General features: G+C 39.4%; 1 protein-coding gene across 1 annotated transcript in view; it reads left to right on the top strand.

The window, feature by feature from the left end:
• Positions 1–263: 263 nt before the first annotated feature.
• The window catches only part of LOC103359293 (regulator of G-protein signaling 6-like), a 100,660-nt gene continuing 77,612 nt past the window's right edge, over positions 264–23,311 (top strand). Inside the window, exon 1 of the mRNA XM_008284557.1 lies at positions 264–530. Within this exon, the coding sequence (XP_008282779.1) occupies positions 264–530 (267 nt within the window). The remainder of the gene's footprint in view (positions 531–23,311) is intronic.

Genomic DNA, 23,311 nt, shown 5'->3' with positions numbered 1-23,311 from the left:
TATGATTCCTTCATTTCATCCATCCTGTGCCTGCTGACAGCAGATGAGAAAAGACAGAGAGATGGAGACTGAGCCCAGCGGTGAGTCGTACGGTCCAATTCATCTCTCTCTCTTTCTTTCTCTCTCTCTCTCTCCTTACAGTGGCTTGTAGACACTACAGAGGGAGCACAGGAGGACATAAGGGAGGAAGCCGAAGCCTTACGCTGATAAAGAATAGAGGATAACTTAACAGAGGGGAAGACAACTAAAAGGAGATTGTAGTGATGGCTGAGGCACCTCAGCAGCAGCAGCAGCAGCAGCAGCAGCAGGAGGAGGAGGACGAGGAGCAGCAGCAGCAGCAGCAGGAGGAGGAGGACGAGGAGCAGCAGCAGCAGCAGCTGAACACCGAAGACACGACGGAGCCAGATGAAGGGTCGGAGGAGCCAAAGGAAATCGTCCAGACGACCCCGACTAGACCTCTGCTGTCCATGAGGTCCATGAGCAGCGTGGACCCAGACGATGACTCCCCCAACATGATTGCTTACAGAAAAGTAAGAACAAGCCCCAGTTTCTCTTTGTTGTCCTAAAATCTAAAGTTTATGATGCAGAAAGTTTGAGTTTGTAATTGCAGTTGCTGGTGCCAGTGGGCTGTCACTCATTGTCACTTTATCTTTAACAGAAAAACCCCCCAAAAATCTTAGCTGAAATGAGGTGAATTGAGTGAATTTCTTTAGAGGTAAACCTGCTGGGTTGGTGCTGCTTCAGACTCACTGAGACAGAGAAGTCCTGACTTCCTACTTGTGTGTTGAGTGTGCTGCCAGGTAGAAAATCTAGAAAAGTCTTAGCAAATCTACATTTGCTAAGACTTAGAATTGTACACTACATATCTCTCTTTCTACCAAAGTGCTACATGTGTGATTTTACTGTTATCAGTTTACCCCTAAAGCAGGTTTCAGTGTACCTTCAACACTTAGTCAGCATGCTGGTGCTTTTAGGAGCCAGTGTTCTGTTGTTTCACTGTATTCTGAGATATGCAACAACTTCTGACAGCAGAGAGGCCAGTCGTTAATTATTGTGAGTTTTTTTTTTCTGTGTGTAATTACAAGAAAACTAATTGCAATGTCACAAAACTCACCAAAACAAAACGACTATTTTGTGGTGTCTCTTTAATCAGCCTGCCTTTTGTCTTTGATAAATGTTGTTGGAAAGATCAAAGTGAAACTCATACACGGTTTTTCTCACTTAATTGATCCGTGCACTGACTCTCCTTCATTCCCCTAAGGTTCCCAAATTAACTTCAACTGTAGAAAGATTAGGGAAGTGCCTTTAATCGTTCTGCTGTATGAGGAATGCTTAATCACAGGAAAATTCTGTTCAAATGAGTGCTGTATGATTTATTGAGGGCTATTATTTGAATCCATAGCTTCAATTAAAGAACCAATCAAGAAGCACAGTTACTTTAGGGTGGATTATAGAAATTCTGGTTCTTGATAAACCAGACCATAATTGAAGTTAACTCTGATATGATGGTTGCATGTGTCGAGGAAAAGCAGCACAGTGGCAGCACTGCGAGTTGACAAGATGAAGACAGAACACTCACATTTAGAGCTTACTGCTGGGATTTTGTGATTCTGACTAAAGCTAAGACACTGATTTCCACGCTGCTGTGTTACTTTTGTTAAACTCTGTGTTTGTGTTTGTGTGACAACTGGGAGCTTTAGTGTCGGTTGAAATTTGAATCCAAACTGAAATAGAGTTTTAATAAAAAGCTCTTTGCTGATCATCCAAAGGCTCCATTCTTTCAAATTATGACAGTGTATAGTGCTTTTATTTACACAGGGGCAGCCACGTCTACCACTGACAAGAATAAACATTGATATTGCATTCCCCAGACAAGTTTGGATCGAGGAGGCCTTTTCAAGACATTGTACTACCTGGACGATTGAGATGAACCTTCAGAGACAAATTATTTCCCATATTATGGCGATAAAAGACGGACGTAGTCAATGTGACATCACCCATTGGTTCGTGGAGTACCGCTTCGAGTTTAGTATTTTGGGCTTCATCATGTTAGTCTTTTAAAAACCAACCTTGACAAGTTAGAGGAATGGAGTTAATTTCATTTCTTTATCATGTAATCAAATAGAAGAGGCTTGCAATCAAAAAACTGATTTCAGAGAAAACCACAGACACTGCATTTAAAAACATGCTTTAACTGCGACTGAGACTGGCCAATAAGCACGTCAGTGTAGGTCCTGTCAGCCTAACAGCCAGCAAACCTCAGAGTGCAGTGTCTATTGTTTACATCAAATCTGTTTTGTAATTGCAAGAAAAGAAACAAAAGTAATTCTATCGGGGGTGGATCAGATTGACAACTCAAGGACTTTGCAATTTGGTAATTACATTGTTTTAATTCGCAATACTGATTAAAAATGTTCAGAAATTTGAGACACAAACACACACACACACACACACACACACACACACACACACACACACTAAAAGGCTACATCTGTAATGGGAGACATTTTGACATAGTAGTATATACAATATTCGTGAGTTGTTTTATTGGGGCAGTCTCCATCCAATGAGCTCTGTGTTTCTGTTATGTCTCCTCTGACCTACCTTCACTAACCTTTGCTCTCTCGTGTGCTTAATAAAGAGTTTATTTTGCTGTGGTAAAAAATGTACAAAATATTCACCCATCTGAAGCATGTTTTAACATTTCTTGGACAGTATTAGTCATTCAAATCCACTGGGATTTACATGATGAAAATTTTTAAAAAATACGTGAATATGGTACAAAATATACTCACTGGTAGTCTGTTGGGCTTTGAAAATTAGTATCTGTTGAAGGAAGCTGACGGTGTAGTAGGAACCGCACGACACCAACAGCCACTGTTGGCTTTGATAAATGAGTTCCGGATGCACGTTGGAGAGGGGGTGGGGTGGCTGAAGGATTGTAGAGATAAAAAGAAAACCTGGTTGGAGAGAGACTGAAAGACAGAGAGAGAGAGAAGAAGAAGAAAGCAAAAAGAAAAGAACACAGAGGCAGATAGTGTGGAAAAAGTGCAGGCGAAAAAAAGAGAGCAAAACAGCTCAAATAGCAATAAGATATGTGAAGGGTAGGAAGGAGACGTGAAGAAAGTAGGAGTCTTAGAGTTGGAGGGTGCAGCTGAGTAGCAGCTAGATGTTATCACACCTACACACACATCTCACTGTAGACACGCTGTGAACACATGGCTGCTACACACAGTAAAGGTCACTTCAGGTAAAAAGCATGAGATGTGATGTACTATATTACCACTTTCCTGTTTAATAAAAACACTGCGACACTCAAATATATGTTGTATTACTTTGTTGAAGAATCTATTTTTGCTTCGTGTAGCATTTGTCATCATTAAATCACCGTCAAGTTCACTTTAAGAAGCAAAGTCACCCTGAAAAGAAACTCAAAACTGTCAGTCATGCGGGTTGTGACTGTCCATCCATCCATCCATGCATCCATCCATCCATGCATCCATCCATCCATCCATCCATCCATCCATCCATCCATCCATCCATCCATCCATCCATGCATCCATCCAACCATCCATCCATCCATCCATCCATCCATCCATCCATCCACCGGCCAGATGAGATATGCAATCCCTCCAGTGAGTTCTGGGTCTACCCTCCCAGTCAGACATGAAAACCTTCAAAGGAAGGTGCCCAGGAGGCATCCTAATTAGTTGCCTGAACCACCTCAGCTAGCTCTTTTTTAATGGGAAAGAGGAGCGACTTTACTCTGATCTCCCTCCAGATGTCCGAGCTCCTTGGTGTATATCTAAAGCTGAGTTCAGCCACCTTACAGAGTAAACTCATTTCCGCTGCTTGTATCCAAAATTGTGACATGGTTGTGAGCTCTGAGCTCAGTTTTCGCTGTGTATTTGTAAAATAGGTGTAAAAACAAGTGTATAAATAAAGAGACTTTTATTTACACAAAGCATCCACCCAGTTTACCACCTCTGACATACTCAGTGGACAATATGGCAATATGTGGCCATATTTAGAACTGCTGTGATGGAGTAATTCACCTACTGTTGTGCACAAACTATTGATTATACACCCACAACATAGACTTTGAACATGGACCATAGTGATTCTATAAGACAGTGTGAAGTTACTTAACATTGCTAATTTGATGAACTTATGCTATTTTACAGTGTCCACTCAACCTCACAACGGTAAAACACTTGGTTGTAAGCCGGACTACAATATTCGCCATTACACAAGGGGTTGCTTTGTAATGAAATATGTATGCCCTGGACAGCATTCCCGTTAGTCTTTCTGTATGAATCATCAATCATCTGCAAGCATGGAGGGGGGGAAGGAAATGCAAATTGTGCTCCTGATTCACTGTTTCATCATTAAGGCCGTGGAATGCAAAAGTATCAAGCCACCAGACTTTGTGTTTTCAGAAGGTTTATATATATATATATATATTTAAAGGGTTATTCTTTATTAACTCCCAGATTAACACCCAGACTTCAAACTGAGAGAGGGTTCGTTTTAGTGGCTGGAGGGTTAAGAGAAGGCAGAACATTAGAGTTGACATTGGATTGAAGAGTAATTGGGATGAGAAGTAAAACCGCCTTGTGCTAGAATTATGGTGTATGACTTAATTCCCTGTCATCTTTTTCTTCCTCCTTCATTTATGTTTTTATTTTTATTCCACCTTACTCTTTTAGTCCGTTCAGCCTGCTTCTATTGTTTATTATTCTCTTCTATTCTCAATCATTTTTTTCTGTTCTATCTTAATCGATCGAATCCTAATTCCATTCTCTTAAATCCAGTTGTATTGTCTCTTCTGTTCTGTTTGAGAGGAGAGTCATACATCTAAACAACCCGTACATGCAATCAGCTTTTGTGTATGAGGCTTGAATTCTTCTCCCTCATCCCACTACATTATATTCTCAGCATCCAACACACACACACACACACACGCAGAGACAGAAGGCAATATTAAGGTGAGGAAATTCAGTGCTGTTGACAAGAGTGGGGATGTTGACTCACCTTTTCACCAGTGCAAATTCAAACCTGTCAGCCAGCATCTGCTCAGAAACACTGTGGGAGTGTGTGTGTGTGTATGTGTCCGTGATAAGGAGAGAAAGTGGAAAATGGGATCCTGGGTGCATTAGTGTATGCTGCAGTTTGAGTGTGTGTGTGTGTGTTTATACAGCCATGTGTGTATCTCAGCACCTTTTTTCATTATTCTCTTGTTTCCAGTCCGACAATAGCAGCTGTTGAGCTGCAGGGCTGTTTACTTAACAGGCTGTTTATACAGATACCTTTTCCCATATTCCTGTACGTGCCCTGAAAGTGAGCTCGTAGGTTGAAAAGCCACAGCGCTGTTGGATGCAACAGGATTCCACTGTGTAGTTTTGTTCATCATTTTCTGATCTGTCACATGAGCTTAAATTTGGTCAACGAGGATTACAAAATGGTGATGATCATGATTAGTTTTAAGGTTCCATAGGAAAGTAGAGGTATACGCTGTTTATTCACTCCTAAAATCCATGCGCATAAACACCAGGCACATGCACATGAAACAAATGTAAATAACAGTGTCTAAGAGCACAAAAGTGAATTCCAGCTCCACGTGTACAAATGTGGTCCAGCGAGCACAGGACTGTAATGTGTGCTCGATCTACCTTCCCCACATACTTGCAACTGCTCACTGTATTTAAAAACTGTATGCAGCCATCAAAACATCAGCAATTGGTTTGTAGAATTTAGTCATCACCATCTTGGTCTATTGAAACCGGATGTAACAAGCGACCGGTGCATCTGACAACAACACCAGAGGACACCATGTGTAGTGATACAGTGGGGACCTGTGAGTACATAACCTGCTTTTTCATCTATTTTACCTTAAATGCTACTGAATGTTATTAAATGAACACCATGCTGTACTCAAAAAGTCTTGAAACTAACCAATGAGATTGTAAACTAATAAGGAAAGTGCTTACTGAAGTGAAGTCATTTTCTCACAGAGTTCTATACAGACTATCTGTAACTACAGCTACATATTATCCTGACATGGACAGAGGGCCGATTAGAATCTAACAGCAGCTCTGAACATTTCTTTCCCTCAGACAGGTCATCTGTCACAAAGACACACAGCTTACCACCTGCAGTTTAATAGTTTGTCACATTGCAGCCATCCTCAGGTTGAGTCCTAAAATTTCAATTTTATTGTTTCAGGAACAAGAGAAAAACTGGGCTGTTGGTTCACTGAACACTTTGATTGGCTGCTCTTAGTTTAGTTTTAGTCTGTTATTGTGTTATTATATTTTATACATCACTTAGCGAATTGACGAGTCTCTCTTGGACATACCGTGGCACTCTCTGGCAGTGTGGGTGGTTTGTGTGAATGCAGCCGTCAGGAACATTAATGGATAAGTGACATATATGTGAAAGGAGCTTCTGCCGTCACTTTAATGTATTGATGAACCCAGCATGGTTCCATATTCCATGACTGCAAGGGGTCATGGCTTCTCTGAGCGAAGCCACAAGAACAGCCAGTAACACCATTTCTGGTGTTGCTAAATGTAGCAGGTTCTTCTTTTATTTTAGCAAATTGTAGTAGTTATACTGTGTGTGTTTGACAATCCTTCATTTGTCGCATTGACTTTTGGAGACTTTGGATGTGAGATCAGTCGGTGTTGGCGCCACTTCTTTGTTTGGGCCTATGAAAGTGTATAACAATACAATACAGCAATATAATTAGTATATAAGTACATTTACTCATGTATATTTACATAAATATCTCCATGATCTGCTATTGAAAACTACAATTCAGAGGCAAATATTGTACTTTTTGCTCCACAATATTTATTTAATAACTTTAATTAACATTAGAACTAATAATAAAAAAATGTGATCCAACAATTAGCTATTCCCACTTTATCCTGTTGAGGGCCTATCCTGGATGACATTAAACAATAGGCAGGGTAAACAATAACTGTTTCTCAATACCAAGTACGCAAAGTATGGACTTGCAATTTCGGACTCAGAAGTACAGACTCCTGAAGAGTGGGAGAATGCATTGCGGCTAATGTGCAATTGGATCAGCAGTGTGCTTGATGATGTCACCTCCTCTGCTCATCTAGTCTGATTAACTTTATTGTGAAAAACAACTGGAGTAAGATATAATACAGCCCTGCCTCTTTATGTTGCAATAGAAACATAATTAATATGTATATATTTTGAGTTTTGTGAGATCATTGTAAATCTTTATTTAATGTTACAGAGGCGTTGATTTTTTGACAGCTGTAGTTTGTGATACAGTTAAACTGGACCATTTTATTCTCAGTTACATCAGTGATTCAACAAAAACTTCTCAGAAACAGATCACTGAAAAATGACTCAACCTTGCAGATGTAAACATGTAATGCAGGGCTGTTTTATTGTTTGATCTGAATACACCTCATAAACAATGTGGTCGCCAGTTCATCTCACACAAAGAGAAAAACAGCCGTGCACACTCGTGCTCACACCTTTGGCCGAGTTAGGCTCACCAGTTAGCCTACCATCATGTTGAGGAAGCACCCAGAGGAAACTCGCGCAGGAGCTGAGACAGTGGTAACCACTGCACCAAATAATAATAATAATAATATAATAAAAGAGACCTTATTATCAGAAAAAGATGAATCTTTATTGATGCCCAGAGAGAAATTTACAAACCACCCAGCAGTAAATATTAAAATCAGCTTCACCCTTGTCAGCTGCAACATTAAAGTGCTGAACACATTAATGCAACAAAAATTGTAATCCAATGACATAACAATCATTATTCTGCATAATTAATACTTTTAGCTGTCGTACTGTAAGTATATTTTGATTATAATACTTTTTTACTTTTACTTGTTTGAAAATGTGAATGCAGGACTTTTACTTGTAGCAGAGTATTTTTACAGTGTGCTGTTACTTTTGCTTAAGTACAAGATCTACTTGATTAGCGATGAGCGTGTGCGGTTATGAGGGTGTGCAGAGGCTGAGTTCACAGAATGTATTTGTGTTCACGGAGTAGAAATGCTTTGATGAGACAATGGTTTTCTGCTCACAGATACTTGCAACTCATGACTGGTTTTCATGTGTATAGATATTGAGAATAATTAAATTTCATATACTAGGTAGACATCAAATAAACATTTAAGCAAAAAGCATTTTTTAATCTTCAATTGCCCTCCCATCATATTGAGGTCTGCTCCTATGTGCCTCTTGTCTGATTTTAGTTTTTTGCATGTTGTCACTGTCCCCATCTGGAACAGAGCCAGAGGCCAAAATATCTTCAGTGATTTCAGTGATATGGTCACTGGTTTGGGAGATTGCACCACCTGCCTGTTCCTAAGGCCTTTCTGCATTTTAACTTTCCTAATTAGACTTCTCTCCCATATAAAACCCCTGACAAACCTTTGGCCACACAAGAAGTAATGTGCTTAAAAAATGGCAAATCTTATCAGCTGAGAATTTAGATGACCCTCAGATACTTAAACCTCAATAAAAATGTCACAAATGAATGTTAATTAATGTAGAACTCTTTAATGCTGTTCTTATGCATACATACGAGCACTTGTACAAAGGTAAATAAGGGTTCTTCTTAAGAGCAAAGGAATCCTCTGATGTGTTTAAAATAAAATGGCAGCAAATAAGAATTACTTTCATAGATGAAATGATTTATTAAAACTCCCATGAAGAACAATCCATCCACCCATTATCTATACACTGCTCTATCCTCATTAGGGCCGTGGAGGGCTGGAGCCTATCCCAGCTGACTTAGGGTGAAGGCAGGGGACACCCTGGACAGGTCACCAGTCTATCACAGGGCTATACTTAGAGACAGACAACCAAGCACACTCACATTCACACCTACAGACAATTTAGAATCACCAATTAACCTCATTGTTTTTGGACTGTGTGGGAGGAAGCTGGAGAACCTGGAGAGAACCCACGCTGCACGGGGAGAACATGCAAACTCCACGCAGAAGGATCCCAGGCATCCTTTGAATTGATTTGATTACAGTTGAATACAAATGTTAGTATAAGATTCAGACTGCACAAGGTGATGACTTATTTTATGCCTTTGAGCTTTTGAGCCCCATAAAATTCCAGTCAGGCCTCGTCACTGCAATCCAGCGCATATTTAGTAGGCAATTTCCCATGGCAAAGATATTCATTGGTGAGCAAGAACATGAGTCATAGCTCACTGAACCTCTGCACGGTTCTGTGGTGAACTCTGGCATTCGTATCCAAGCAGATACTGCAGATCAGGATAGTTACTTTAATTATGTAGGAACATCATCATTCATTTTTTGGAGTGAATGACTAAACAGATTTTCAATTCAGTTTTTTCTTTTACTGTCCACAGCAAAGACAGGATTTTTTTTCACCCTCATTTATTTTGGTCAGAAATCTGTCTGCATATGGATTGATTTTATAATTCAAAACAGCGCTAAATAAATAAATGAATGAATGAATGAATGGCATTCCTTTTCACAACACAGACATAACCATGAAGAACAGAGTACTGACAATGTCACCATTTTAAATTTCTACAAACATTAGTACAAGTGTTTTTGGACTGATGAGGGAATGATGTGTGCATGTACAGGCCTCCACTACACTCACAGTTGTTATTTTCAACACTTTTGCATGAATGAATGAGAATAGTTTTTGCGTGTGTGCGCTCAAGTGTGCCTGGATGTAGGTTTGTGTGCTGCTTGTCACTTAGTGGATGACTAAGCACATCTAATCACAGTGCAGCCGCCTGCAGATATCTGAGGAGAGTTCATCACAACAGTGCAGGTAGAGAACAGCAGGCTAATCAAATCAAGGTGATGGGGAGAGGCTAATTGGGGTAGTTTAAATTGCAAATTTTAAGATGACAAGATGATCACTCATCACTTTTCTCATTTTCCTTTTTTTTTTGCTGTTTTTCTGTGAATCCTTGCTGGTGATGCATTCATGAAATATGGAAATATGATGTTTTTGGCATTGGTGGCACTGAAGGTTTTAAAGCAGTCCCAAGGTTTACTGCTTAGTCTATATGTAAAAGTGATACATTTAAGGGACATTACACTGACTTGTATCTCATGAACATAATTTTAATTTCAAACCAAAATGACAAATATACTGGCCACTTGGAATGCAGCTGAAAACACAAAACTGACATATTACCAGCTAATGAAGCTTACAAAGGCATCAGACACAAAGCAGCACTACAGTAGCCTTCATTTGGAATTGTTATTTATTTATTCTTTTTTTTTTTTAAGTTTATTTTGGGGCTTTTTAGCCTTTATTTGATAGTTCAGCATCACAGAACAACCACAGAGTGACAGGAAAACTTGGGAGAGAGGGGAAAGGCAGACTGGTAACAAAGCAACCTAGAAACTTGCTGTCAAGCCGACCCAATTTGATACAGCAGAATCCGACAGACACAACATGTTTGAATCGTTAATCACACACACACACACGCACACACACACACTGTGGCCCGTCGCCCTGAACTGGCTAATTGTGGTCCAGTGTTTCTGGTTCGTTTGATTAAACAAAAGTCATATTGGAATTTTCTTTTAAGGCCTTTATTCATACTATAACTGCAAATGTGACAAAAAAACCCCCCAAACAAACAAACAAACAAACAAAAAACATCCAAGAGGGAGACTGACAGCCTTGATTGATGTCTACCTATCAACAGTAGACCTCCGTAGCCTGCAATGATGGCTTGGTTGACTTGGTTAGTTCGTTGCATGCAGAGGGACCTTGCTCCATAGTTTTGGATCTAAAGCTGTGAAAGCACGATGCCTCTTCCTTTTCAGCCTGGACCAAGGGATACAAAAAAGTAATGAATCAGTACAGGACAGTGGATCTGGACAGTATTTGCTGGTGCTGGCAGCAAGAAAGTGGAAGCAGTCCTTCCCTAGGAGGGAGCGTTCCCCGGGCCTGCAGAAATAATGACATCCTGAGTCCCCACTGAGTTCCTGGTTCACTCAGTTCTAATCCAGAGTAATCCTCCTTAGAGTACACTTACTGCTGCACTTATTCAGTTTGCCGGTTCTGTTATTTTTGGCATAAGAAGTGACTATTTGCATCTGTTTGACTGTTTGAGGCATGTTTTAATAGATCTAAAACATTAGGGGTTTTGTGTTTAATCCTTGAAATACTCGACGAAAATAGATGAGAGTGGATCTGCCAGTGATCAGAGATCGAAGAGTACGACACAGAAAAGTTGGATTATGTTTAATTTCCACATACTGACTTCAGTGATAGAAGCAGACTGTTGAGTGCCGCTGTGTGTCAGTTTATATTCAAACATCAAAGCACCAGAGCCAGAAGAAACAGACAACTTTACAACCAGATGCACTTCAATAAATCTGATTTGAAACCGTTTCTGAATTCCTTGTAAGCCCATTCACTTGTTTACTCCTATCTGACAGCAAAGAGCCAGTTGGTTTTGTGGGTCTATTGAGGCATCAGTGTATTTGTCATGCTCTGGTTGTATTGGACAGCAGGTGTCACAGGAACCCTCTTGGACTTTGCTTCTTTGTCAGGACTTTGGATTTTCACTGGTTCATGTGAATGTAAAGTGACTGTAACCAATCTGTAGGTGCGTTGGTGAATTTGCAAGCATGTGCAAATATACTGTGGGTGCTGAGTTTGGCAGCACATGACTGAATTCCTTCGTCTGTTTTAAATTTGACATCTACAGATTGTGTGATACTATACATGAATACATTAAAAATCCTCTTTCTGGATACGGACTCACCTGAAAATCAGTAAACTACTAAAGCATGAAGTATCACTACATTTAAGTCTCATTCTATTTGCTTGTGATCTGTTACATAAAGGTAGTGCTGACTTGAGAGCTACATTTCAGACAGTCCCCCCCCATCAAGTGACCAAGGAGCAGTGCCTCTGTATCATCAAATCATCCTGTCATCTCATATCTCATATATGTATGTAAAGAAAGCATCCTGAGGCAATACAGATCTATCTAGCAGCTCCATTTATCATTTTAAAACCCCTCGTTTCCCCCTTGGAGGAGCCCAAACCCTAAATCACACTATGGTACTGCATAAAGTATTAGTAACAAAAAAAAATTCAGCATGTAATATTTTATTAAATTCTGTTCATCCTTTTAACATAAGGGAATAAATACCTGTTGTTCCCACACACAGCATCTCTACCACAGAATATACATCATAAAACAACAAAGTTTGACTATATTGGAAACAGTAATGGTCAGATGGACAGTGGGGTCATTGATCAGAAATCACAAGTAAACAGCAAGTCACACATGTATGATGTAGAGACTTAATGACTCTGCTTGTCAAATGTTGTCCCTCTCTTCCTTCATATATCTTAGACGATTGTAAAGCTCTGGAGACGCAAGTGTCATTTGAAAAAAATTTGAAGACAGCCTTGAATAGCTAGTGGTCAAAAGGAGTGTCTGTGTATTGATCACTGTCTCTGATCATTGTCCTTTATGAAGACAGCTTGCATGTTGTCTTTATATGCATGTAGAATGACTATTATGGGATTCTTCTAAGTGCATTTTGCTAAAAAGCATAGAGGTCAGTTTTGTTTGAACATTCCACAAGACAGATTAAGCAGGGGTCTGGGGGTCAAACACTTCATTTCTCTGCATTCAGGGTAAATGTATAGGGTTAATTCAACTGATGATATCTTTTATAACCATTATTTCAGTAAATTAAATACTTGAAATGAATCGGTTGGTTGTTGTTGGACAGATGTATGTTTTCTACATTTTGAAGGGGACACATCCCCTCTGTTTCCTCAGGAATTTACACCTGTGCTTATAGTACTTTTGCTTTAGCAGATTTTTAAATGAATGGCTAACTTGTAAGTCTTCTACTGGTGTTCTGCATAAGTAGTCTGAATATTTCTTACGCTCCTGCTAAAAATAAACTGTGATTTATACTGTATGTAAGCCTTTGGGATAATTGGATAATATGGTTTGTACAGTAAAAATTTGCACTACAACAGCACAAAACCCTTTTGAAGTGATATCAAAGAACATTATTTCCCCCCGTTTCACTGAAAAATATCATCTCAACTTTTATTTTGAAGCTATATTTACAGATTCAGCTTTATTAGTATTCCTAAAGAGATTTGATTTGCAGCCAGGGATTAAACAGACAAATCTCAGAAATGCACCACTGACAACAAACAATGATCCGTAGCAGAAGTATAAAAGCAATGCAAATTTTGAAGAAGTACAAATAATAAAAATACAAAAACACACATGAGAAAAAGAGATGTTTTCAACAGCGAACCTGCATTGTGCACAAATATCAGCTGGGATACAGCCTCTGCTGTGTAGGTGTAGCAGAGTTTGTCTTTGTGTGATTGTGTGCACTGTATGTGAAAGATATTTATGATGCAGATGGTGACTCACAGCTAATAATGAACACAGGCAGCAGCGTTCAATAAATGAGCAGTTTGTTGTGTATCTGGGGTTTGTGGCACCATAGTTCATTGTTGTTCACACAGTGGTTTTGTCCCGAGAGCAAATTGTTTAATCCCTAATTAATCTCACAGATATTCATAGTGTAATAGGGATTAACATTTTGTTTTGTTAGGGTAACAATGACACAGCATTTTCGGGACTGTAATGAGACGTAGTGCAACCTTCTCTCGCTTGTCAAATTTTGGCAGAAATTACAAAGCACTGCACATCAAAGGACTGCAACTACACAAAGAACATTTGAGCTTGAACATGTGCACACATCCTCCCCAAATTTAGATACAATTATGAAAGGAGAAATGGTAGAGTTTTACAAAGTGAAGGTGAATATATTCAGAAAGGTGCTAATATTTGGATTGAAGGTCGAGCTTGACTTTAAATAAATACACCTGCAGCTATTATTGTGCTAATGCTGCCTCAGCCCAGTGTGGTGACACCTGTTTTGTTAATTCGCAGCAGCCAACCAAGCAGACAGAACCAAAATAATGAAGCAGAATAGTCCATTCAAAGCAGCCTCTCATCGCCCTCCACCTGGGACAGGATAGTCGCTTCTACAGAGGTACCCAAATATTAAATATGTTTCAAATAAATAATGAATGTGTTACACACAGACTCTAAACATTAATAAATCATCTTCACATCCGTTTTATTACAGATAACCTGAATAAACCAATCTATTGCTGAGACAATGCAGTAAGCCCCTGCAGGAGATTCACTCATAAATCTAGATTACTTTGTAGTATATAAATACAAATATCACTGGATTACTTGGTTGCACAGTTTGCATCTGGACATTTTGATTCATCAGACCAATTTGGACCCTGCTACAGTTTCCTATGACTTCTCAGTTGTTTTAAGACAAATGAGAAGGTGAAAGCTGTACAGACATGTTAGCAAACTAATTCTGATAGCTCTTTAAATCACAAATTGCTTCGTCTACATTTCTGCTTGTTTAGCAGTTAATTGAATTGGATATAATACGTTATCATACACCTTCGTTTGGCTAATTACCTTCTAATTCTATCTTTGCATACAAGCATGAGATTGACAATCTTCCCAGAAAGAAAAATACAAGCACATTTGTCAAAAATGTGCTACGTTCAAAGTAATTTCTTTAACAATAAAACTGCCTCGCTCCCAAAATGAAGAGACACAGATTGTTTGTCAGGCTTCTACTGAATTTTTAAGCCCTGTAAAATGAAGTTTTATTTCACTTTTTGTTTCTGTCTGACATCAGATAGCCACTTAACTAGCCAATATACACTTACGGTTTAAACAGAGTAATGGGATAGATATTTACTGTGAGTAGCTACACCAGCTCCCACAATGCAGCTTGATGCATCATGAGTCCTGTGCTGTATGGACCAGGCAAGTATTGTGTGTTGGTAACATGTAATGGGGTTTTACATGAGTGTGTATGGCAGCTTGGAGATGGCAGGAACTGAGGTAGCAGAGGTTGCAGCGCCAAGTGGCAGGTTATGATTAATGAATGTGAACTTTTGTCAGGCACGCTCCCCATGTAGCCCAGAGTCCATTAGGGAACCTGGATGGACACTCAAAATACAGATACACACACACGCACACACACACACACACACACACGGGGGAAAAAGACAACCCACACTTATCTGATGGATGATACGGAAGTAAGACCACACATCGTTTTTCCATTAGCGTCTCCTCTCATTCTGCTCTGTCTCTTATTCTGCCTGCAACAATCAATCCTGAGCTGCATGCCTTTCCTCCCTTTACTCACCCTATGAGTTCTTGTTTGCTTTCCATTTTTGTTGTTCTATACCCTTTGTGTTTCTGACAGGTTGTATGTAAGTCATCAGCACTGGCATGCGTTTTCTTTCAACAATTTGCTAGTTGAGCCACGGGCTCTGGATTTCTTTTTTTTTTCCAGTTTGTTCGTCGTATTGATATGGCACTAGGATATCTCATACATTAATCAAAGCTAAAGGTGGCATGAATAACAGTCACCAGAGGACAGTATCTATCTATCAAGAGCAGTTTAGATTCCTGCAGTGTTCCTCTCCACATTGTGATATTTCCCAGTGGCATGACAAGGACCACATGTTGCATTTTATTACACTGATAAATTGTTTCTGCAATGTTTTTTTTTCCTTTCTTCAGTAGCATTAGTATTGCACAGTGATAGACAAGTTAGAAAAGACACATTTAAAATACCATCCTTAAGTGTAGTATGTGCATTAAGTTTTACACAGTTTACAATTAAACTATTGAGTTTGTAAGAGGAATCAAAAAGTTGTGTCAGATATGTGGACATTTTGACAAACATTGAAAATTGAAATAAACGTGTGACTGACATCTTCTTTGTTTTAAGTTATAAAAATGCATAAAAGTGCACTTCTCACATCGAAAACAAACATTTTAATAGCTTTGACAAACATTTTTGAAAACGACACAGAGGAATTGGTGTCAAAATACAGCACAATGCAATGCAAACTAGCTATAGTCTGCAATGTATTCCAGAAGCATTTTAGATGTCTAATTGACCTTTTAAATCCTGTGTCAGGCAATAATTTAAGTGCTCTGATTTAAAAAAAAAAAAGAAAAAGAAAGAAAGAAGAAAAAAAATCTGTTACAGGCGCGTAAAAAAGTCCAACCAATCATTCCAGTCAGTTTGCATGAGATGATTGGATGGCTTACCTGACCGTGCACTCAGTACACATCACCAGCATCTTCCACCAAGCTAGGTGGCTGCATTTGCTAGAGCTGGTGAGCAGTAAGCACAAGAATATCAGCACTGCTTCCACTGCTGAACATACTTGACCAACACATCCATTTGTGTATCTTTCAGTGCTCGTTATAGTCTCCATCCTCCTCTGGTTTCATTAGACTATTTCTGCACAGATCTGTGTACATGTTCGTCACCTGCCTGAGTTGTCGCTATCTCATGTTAGTTTGTATTGACTTTCAACAGAATGATTTGCAAACGTGGTGATGTAGCCCATCTGTGTGTTTTAGTCATGGTATAGTTTTATTGTGCCATGCTGCTTCCCCACCAACACTCTCTCTTGTAGATTAGTCCTCCAGTTGTACTTGGACAGTGAACACTCGTGTGTTTTGGAGGAATGACAATACAGGGAGTTTTTTCTGTTGTACAAGGAGCAAAAATGTCCAAGGCTGTTCCTATTGTATTAATAAAAAAAAAACAGTACCAGATTTAAACATTTTTTCATCATATTTTTTAAAGTCATCTTCTTGTGCAGCACTACAACACTCCCAGCCCTTCTACAACACTCTCCCTGGAAGTCTCGTTATATAAAACAAGCAGTATTTGTGATGAATCCTCAGTCCCTTAAACTGTTTTCAAAATGGCAACTCTTCAACTTAAATTTCATTGTGTGGAAAAAGAAGCCATCACAGGGAGCCAAATCTCGTGAACAGGGCGGGTGAGGAGCAGCGATTGTGTTGTTGAAGCCGAACATCAATGTCCTATCAATGTTGATGTTCAAAAACAAAGATCTAATCTTTTTTCTCACCTTCATCAACTGCTTTAAGTTTCCCCACAGTTAAAATGTACATTTATTTTTGAAGGTTGCACTGGGAATGATGAGGATCAGTTCTTTTCAAATCAGGTTGATTGTCATTTTGCTGTACATACACAGTAGTACAGGCAAGATGAGAGAGTGTTTCTTCAGGATTATTCAACCAGCAAGTTTTGTGGAATGCACGTCTGGGATAAGACACTAAACGTTCACTCTCGCTGCCTCCTGGTGGGGCCGCTGCGTCCATGTGCGCCGCCATTCCTTGAACATGGCTGTTGATTCCCTGATATATGCCAGCCACTTGAACTCATTTCTTTTTACTATCTTTATCCAACATCAAACTTTGTCCTATTTTGGGCATTTTTGTAGTTGGGTGTGGTTTGATGTCCTCCATATTTTTTGGAACAAATTCTACAGGGAAAACCAATGAAATACATGGATAATAAGCACTTTGTAGCTGTGTTTGCTAAACAGTTTTAAGCTGGGCAGTACAATGTTTCCTACAGCAAGTTTTAGTGGCATATGACAATAAATTTTGGAAGCCAGCTTTGCTCTGGCTCAGTTTTCCTCCTATATTTGACCTTATGTCTGCCCTTCATGGCCTGGCCTGTAATGCTTTTGCTGCACTCTCTCTCCCCTCCTTCCCTCTTAGCTGTCTGTCTCTTATTGTACAGTTTCAGTGTTGGCAGAGAATAATACTTTAGCAAAGTGAGAAGTAGACCAGACTGTGTCTCAGCTCCAGTTGGAACAGAGCCAAGTGAAACTCAGCAGCTCAGTGCATGTGGAGTTATTGGGGTTAAAACTTGACCTAGTGGAGAGACAGCAGGTGCCCAAAAGACATTTTGTGAATGGGTTATAGCCTGATTAGCTTAAGACTAGTGAATGAAGGGTTAAGAGTGACAGATTGTGAATGAACCTGTCTCCTCAAGTTTTAATCTTTCCACAAACACTCACATCAACTGATAATTGCATGATCCTACTGTTACAGATGCTCCCTGCTGCGGCAAAGTAGAATATCTTCTTAAAATAACAAGCAGGGTGCACTGCAGGTAATTCTCCTAATGCGAGACAAAGACCCCCAGGGTGCATAAAAAGAAAGCAGAATCAAAGCAGGTGGAGGTGGAGGTTGAGGAGGTTCTTGCCAACAGCAAAAGTAGCAAAACAATTGTCAACATACAGAGTGAATGTGAGCAGGAAATCTGGTAAAGAGGCTGAAACAGTGCAGGGAGATGTGATGGATGTGACTGTGACATGCGACTTAAGATGCCGTCACATTACAATTACATACTAGATTGATCTGATTTAGAACGCCTGGGGAGGATGTGGAAAAACTACGCCTCCATCTCTTTATTTTATATTATAGTTAAAGGGCAGTAAAGTTTAACTTGCCTAACCTCACTCAAACACAGTGTGACCTCTTGGATAAAAACATGAACCATGAAGGACGCAATTTATCTGATAGAAACTGAAAGAAATGTGGTAAAGCAGTATAAGTATTTTAACACTGGGGACTCTTCCATCTGCAGCATGACCATAAAGCCTTCCTCTCCAGTAATAACTGCAGGGATCAAAGGAGTTTCTAGTTTTACCAGTGGCAGTACATTTTGACTGACATCTTTATTTACTTATATTATTTATTATTTATTTACTGTCTTACCAATGACTGAAAAATGTACAAGTGTAGACCTGTGGTTCTCAAACCTTTTGGCTTGTAACATTTTGATTAGACCTTGACATTAACCAATAACAGCTGGACCTTAAAGATCTGATTGGTTGGCAACGTCTGTGTTTGGCATGATGATCTCTTGTGTGTCATAATGAAGGCTATAGCTAGTTAACCATCTTCTATGACATGTACAGTAATGTTGGTCCTGACAAGTGAAAGTGTTAGCAAGCAAAAGTCAGTAGACTGGTAGCCAGTGCAGTATGACTGGAGAAGTACAAACTGTAATCCCAAACCAAAATGAGAAATTAAAAAAACAAAACAAACTAAAAGCAGCATCACTGCTGCAGCTAAATCAACAAAGAAGGCTGTAAAAAAAGATTGCAACCTGTGTGAGTGTTTAGGTTTGCAGGTTATTACTGCTCCACAGTTAAATCTTACTATATACAATTGTAAAGAACAAATATCAAAACATCATTCAAACTAGTCAGTGATCTTACTGTAAATCTGATAAGGTCAACATGTACAAGGTGTTTTAATAAGTCCCTGTGTTAGGATTATATCACTATACAAAGACCTACAGAAAAATAAAACTGCTTTGAAATTTCTTGCTGTCACAAATAAAATAAATAAAATAAAATAACACAAGGAAGACCAGAGGTCCCTCCACTAAGGATTGATGTATCTTATGTCTGTGCTTGTCAGGGAAAGAAACGGGTATATATGAACTCTAAAACTTGCCTTCCCAGGAGACCTTCTGACTGTCTGTCTTCAACAAATGGTAACACAATTTCAGACAAAAACTGATTGGTCACTACCCAGTATTTTTAAAGGCAATGATCCGTTATGTGAAATAGAATGTGCTCCAGAGCAGGTTGGATGTGCAGGTTAAGTAACCACAGCAATGCACCCCTGCAGGAAGTCAACCACCACTGTAGTTCCGAAAATCAAGTTAAACCTGAAGTTACCTCGATAACCTTAAATCCTGCTTTGCAGTAGAGACTATAGCTGTTAGTGATCCAGAGTAGTCTCTCTATGGGGCAGGTAAGGCAGGTTTAATTGCAGGTTTTACACACTGTTGTGCAAACATATCCCATATCAGAGTGATATGAGTTTTCTGGTTACATGTCTGTTTGAAAAAAGAAAAATTAACATACTGACCGACTGATCTGAGAAAATGATGGATGATACCTGAAGCTGGAAATGACAGTCTTAATTACTGGCAGTTATAGTTCACAAAAATATATTATCCTGACTGACTAAATGTATTGTCTTCAAAACACTGTGTGTGAGCTTTATTTTTTTTATTTTATATATTTTTTTTACATGCTGAACTGTGTGAACGATGTGTCTCTAACACACATTGTACCAGCTGCTACACTCTTCCTCCCTTTACACACTCTGTTGGTAGATAAACACTCTGGCAGCGACTGACGCCAGCCTCTCACTCAGCAGCAGAAGGTTACTGTACGTTTAATGGCCTTCATTTTGCTTCCCCTTTATTCCCCACTGCTGAATTGTTATGCTGACCTTCTTGCAGGAGTTGAAGTTGCGGTGAAATTGTGTGCCGTACCTGAGCTCTTATGATCGACAGAAAGGAACAGCAGCTCTCAGGCATGCCTATAAAAGAGGAGGAGGCACAAAAGAAGATGAAAAAACATAATTTTATGCATGGAATTCTTAATTTAATAGGAATTTTCCGTCTCCTCTAGTCGGTTTCAATTAGCTGGATTTACACCTGACAATATGCACATTAAAAAACATATTAAATCTAATTTTCTTCTCTGAGATGCTTTATTAGATAAGCTGTCTGCTGGCTCTACATCCACGCTTATCTTAACTGTCTATTTGTGATAACAATGTTCCATTCTCACATCTGAATGCTGCCTCTACAGTTAAGTGTATTTCTTTTATTCTGTCAGTCCAGTGATGTGACAGAGCAGAAAATGGGTATTTTCAGAACAGAGACACTTTGTAATTCAATGAGATTTAAAAAAGCAACAACCTCCCAGAATTTAATGCAATAACATACAAAAGCAAACCCACATTAGCACTGAACAGCAGGATTCATCCATCAAACCCTATGCCATAAGAAATAAGTGACATTATGTAAAACTAAAAGCACTGTGCTACCAGTGTGCTGCATTTTCACAATTTTAATACACGGACTGCATTAATCCTTGCTGTGGTAATTGCACTTTGTTGTTTACTCGTCCATGCATGTCTTAGTACAGCTAAATCCAACGTTTCCTTGTTCTGTGCTGACAAATGCTTCAGTGGAAAACCCTTCACGTTCATTCCAGTATTTCTATCCAGTCTGCCAATGGCAATGAGCACATGGATAAGAAATCATCAAGTCATCAGCTGCAGGCATGTGGTCATCCCAATATACTGAACTGTATAAATGTTCTGGACTTTCCAGAAGTATTCAGTTTAATTTTGGCTTTAGTTTTACGCTGAACTGGATAGAATGAACAATACAATGTGGTTTTAAACGATATTCTAAGTGTTCCTTCTTTAATGCAAAATGTTTTAGTAACACGTCAAAAGTTAGTAATAAATAAATAAATTCATGTTTTTATCCAACATGACCAACTCAGTACATTTTATAACGAAATCAAATTCAAAGCAAACATCAAACCTGTAAAAGAAACCACGCTACAGAAGCAGGAGAAAAGAGAACCATCGTTTGACAATTTTCCAGTTTTACTCAAGAGAGGAAAATATTCAAGGCTTTGTAAACGCTTGTGAGTGAGCGTAAGAACTCCTCAAATCTTCTGTACTCACACTGAACTGTTTGTGCTGAATATTTTCATATTCAGTTTGATTTGGACTATTTGCTTACTGAAATCAGTTTTTCCATGCCTCCCTCCCTCCTCTCCTCTCCTCTCCTCTCCTCTCCTCTCCTCTCCTCTCCTCTCCAAACTGCTACACATCAGTTTCCTGCTTCACACTCCACTGTGACCTCTAAAGACAGTGGGCAGAGCAGAAACATAGTGTCTGAACTGCGTTTCTGTGAGTGTGTTTTAATTGTTGTTATTTCTGAGGGTGTCCCCATCATTATCCTGTAGGCGTTCAGACATATAGGATTTCAGTTCGGTGAAAAAATTACATTTCCTGAAAAGGAAGCGGGCTGCAAGGTGGTGCAGTTGGTTGGCACTGTTGCCTCGCAGCAAGAAGGTTGCCGGTTGGCGTCCCGGTGGGGGCACCGGAATCTTTCTGCGTGGAGTTTGCATGTTCTCCCCGTGCAGCGTGGGTTCTCTCCAGGTTCTCTGGCTTCCTCCCGCAAGGTCCAATAACATGTTGAGGTTAATTGGTGATTCTAAATTGTCCGTAGGTGTGAATGTGAGTGTGCTTGGTTGTCTGTCTCTAAGTGTAGCCCTGTGGTAGACTGGTGACCTGTCCAGGGTGTCCCCTGCCTTTGCCCTAAATCGGCTGGGTTAGGCTCCAGTCCCCCTGCAACCCTAGTGAGGATTAAGCGGTGTATAGATAATGGATGGATGGATGAAAAGGATGCCTTTGGGGCTGTTTTTTTCAATCATACCATATACTGTATATGTCCCCTCTCAGCCCAGCAGTAATGATATGTCCTCCTTGGTATGGCTCACCTTTAAATCACTGGATGTGCTGAATTTTTTTGAGCCTCAGTGACTGCAAAACAGAAATAAACATAATCACTCAGACTTACTCCAGCGTCGGTATGTAAATATTCATAGGCATCAATTAATCCAAAATGCTGCTGCTTCAGCAGAAGTGATCACATTTGTCTTATTCTTACTGGTTTTCACTGGTTACCAGTTGGTTTTAAGATTGAGTTACATTGTTGCCTGTTATTAAAACCTTACGTGGCCAAATGCCAACTTACATTTGCAATCTTTTACTTCTGATGAGCCTGATGACTGAGATCCTGTAGCAGGAACCTTCTGACTGCTCCTGTTCTCTCCTTGGGATCAGAAGGAATCTTTTTTTTTTTTGCTATTTGTGTCCCTAAGCTGTGGAATTCCTTCCCACAGGATCCTGGATAAAGATTATCATTATGTCATCTCTTCATTGGTTTTATGTGTACTTTGCCATAGTAGTATATTTTACTATATTGTTCTATTTGTTTTTTATTGTTTGCTTCGTGGTTATGTTATTTTTTGTTCCTTTATATACTTGTTGCATTGTCTGCTTGGTGTTGTCCCTCTATTTAAATATCTGCTTTGTGTGGCACCTTAAAGCTTTGTTTTACAAGGATGCTATATTACTGACGTGATTATTATTATTGTCAATAAATGTGGTCAAAACATAGCACAAAAGCAAACATTACTCCTGTAATGACTTACCAGGCAAAGAAGAAGACATTACAAGGACAAGGTTGTGGCAATGGGAGAGATGATATGCATCAACAGCAAAGCTGATAAAATCAGCAGCATGATGGTGAGTCAGCTGATATGAGTAGCTGATGTGCTGTAAGGTGGGTGCTATCAGCTGATCACAGACAGGATGTCAATGACCTGCTTCAACTACTGACATATTTTCATGAGTGTGCAATTTAAGAAAAGTGTGAGTTTAGCCAAATCTCAGAGATGCAAAATTACGCAGTGCAGTTGATTTGGGGGACATACACCAACTTACATGACC

The sequence above is a fragment of the Stegastes partitus genome, unplaced genomic scaffold, assembly GCF_000690725.1.
Source record: "Stegastes partitus isolate 25-593 unplaced genomic scaffold, Stegastes_partitus-1.0.2 Scaffold9, whole genome shotgun sequence".
Lineage (NCBI taxonomy): Eukaryota > Metazoa > Chordata > Actinopteri > Pomacentridae > Stegastes > Stegastes partitus.
This window is presented reverse-complemented; position numbering and strand designations above follow the sequence as displayed.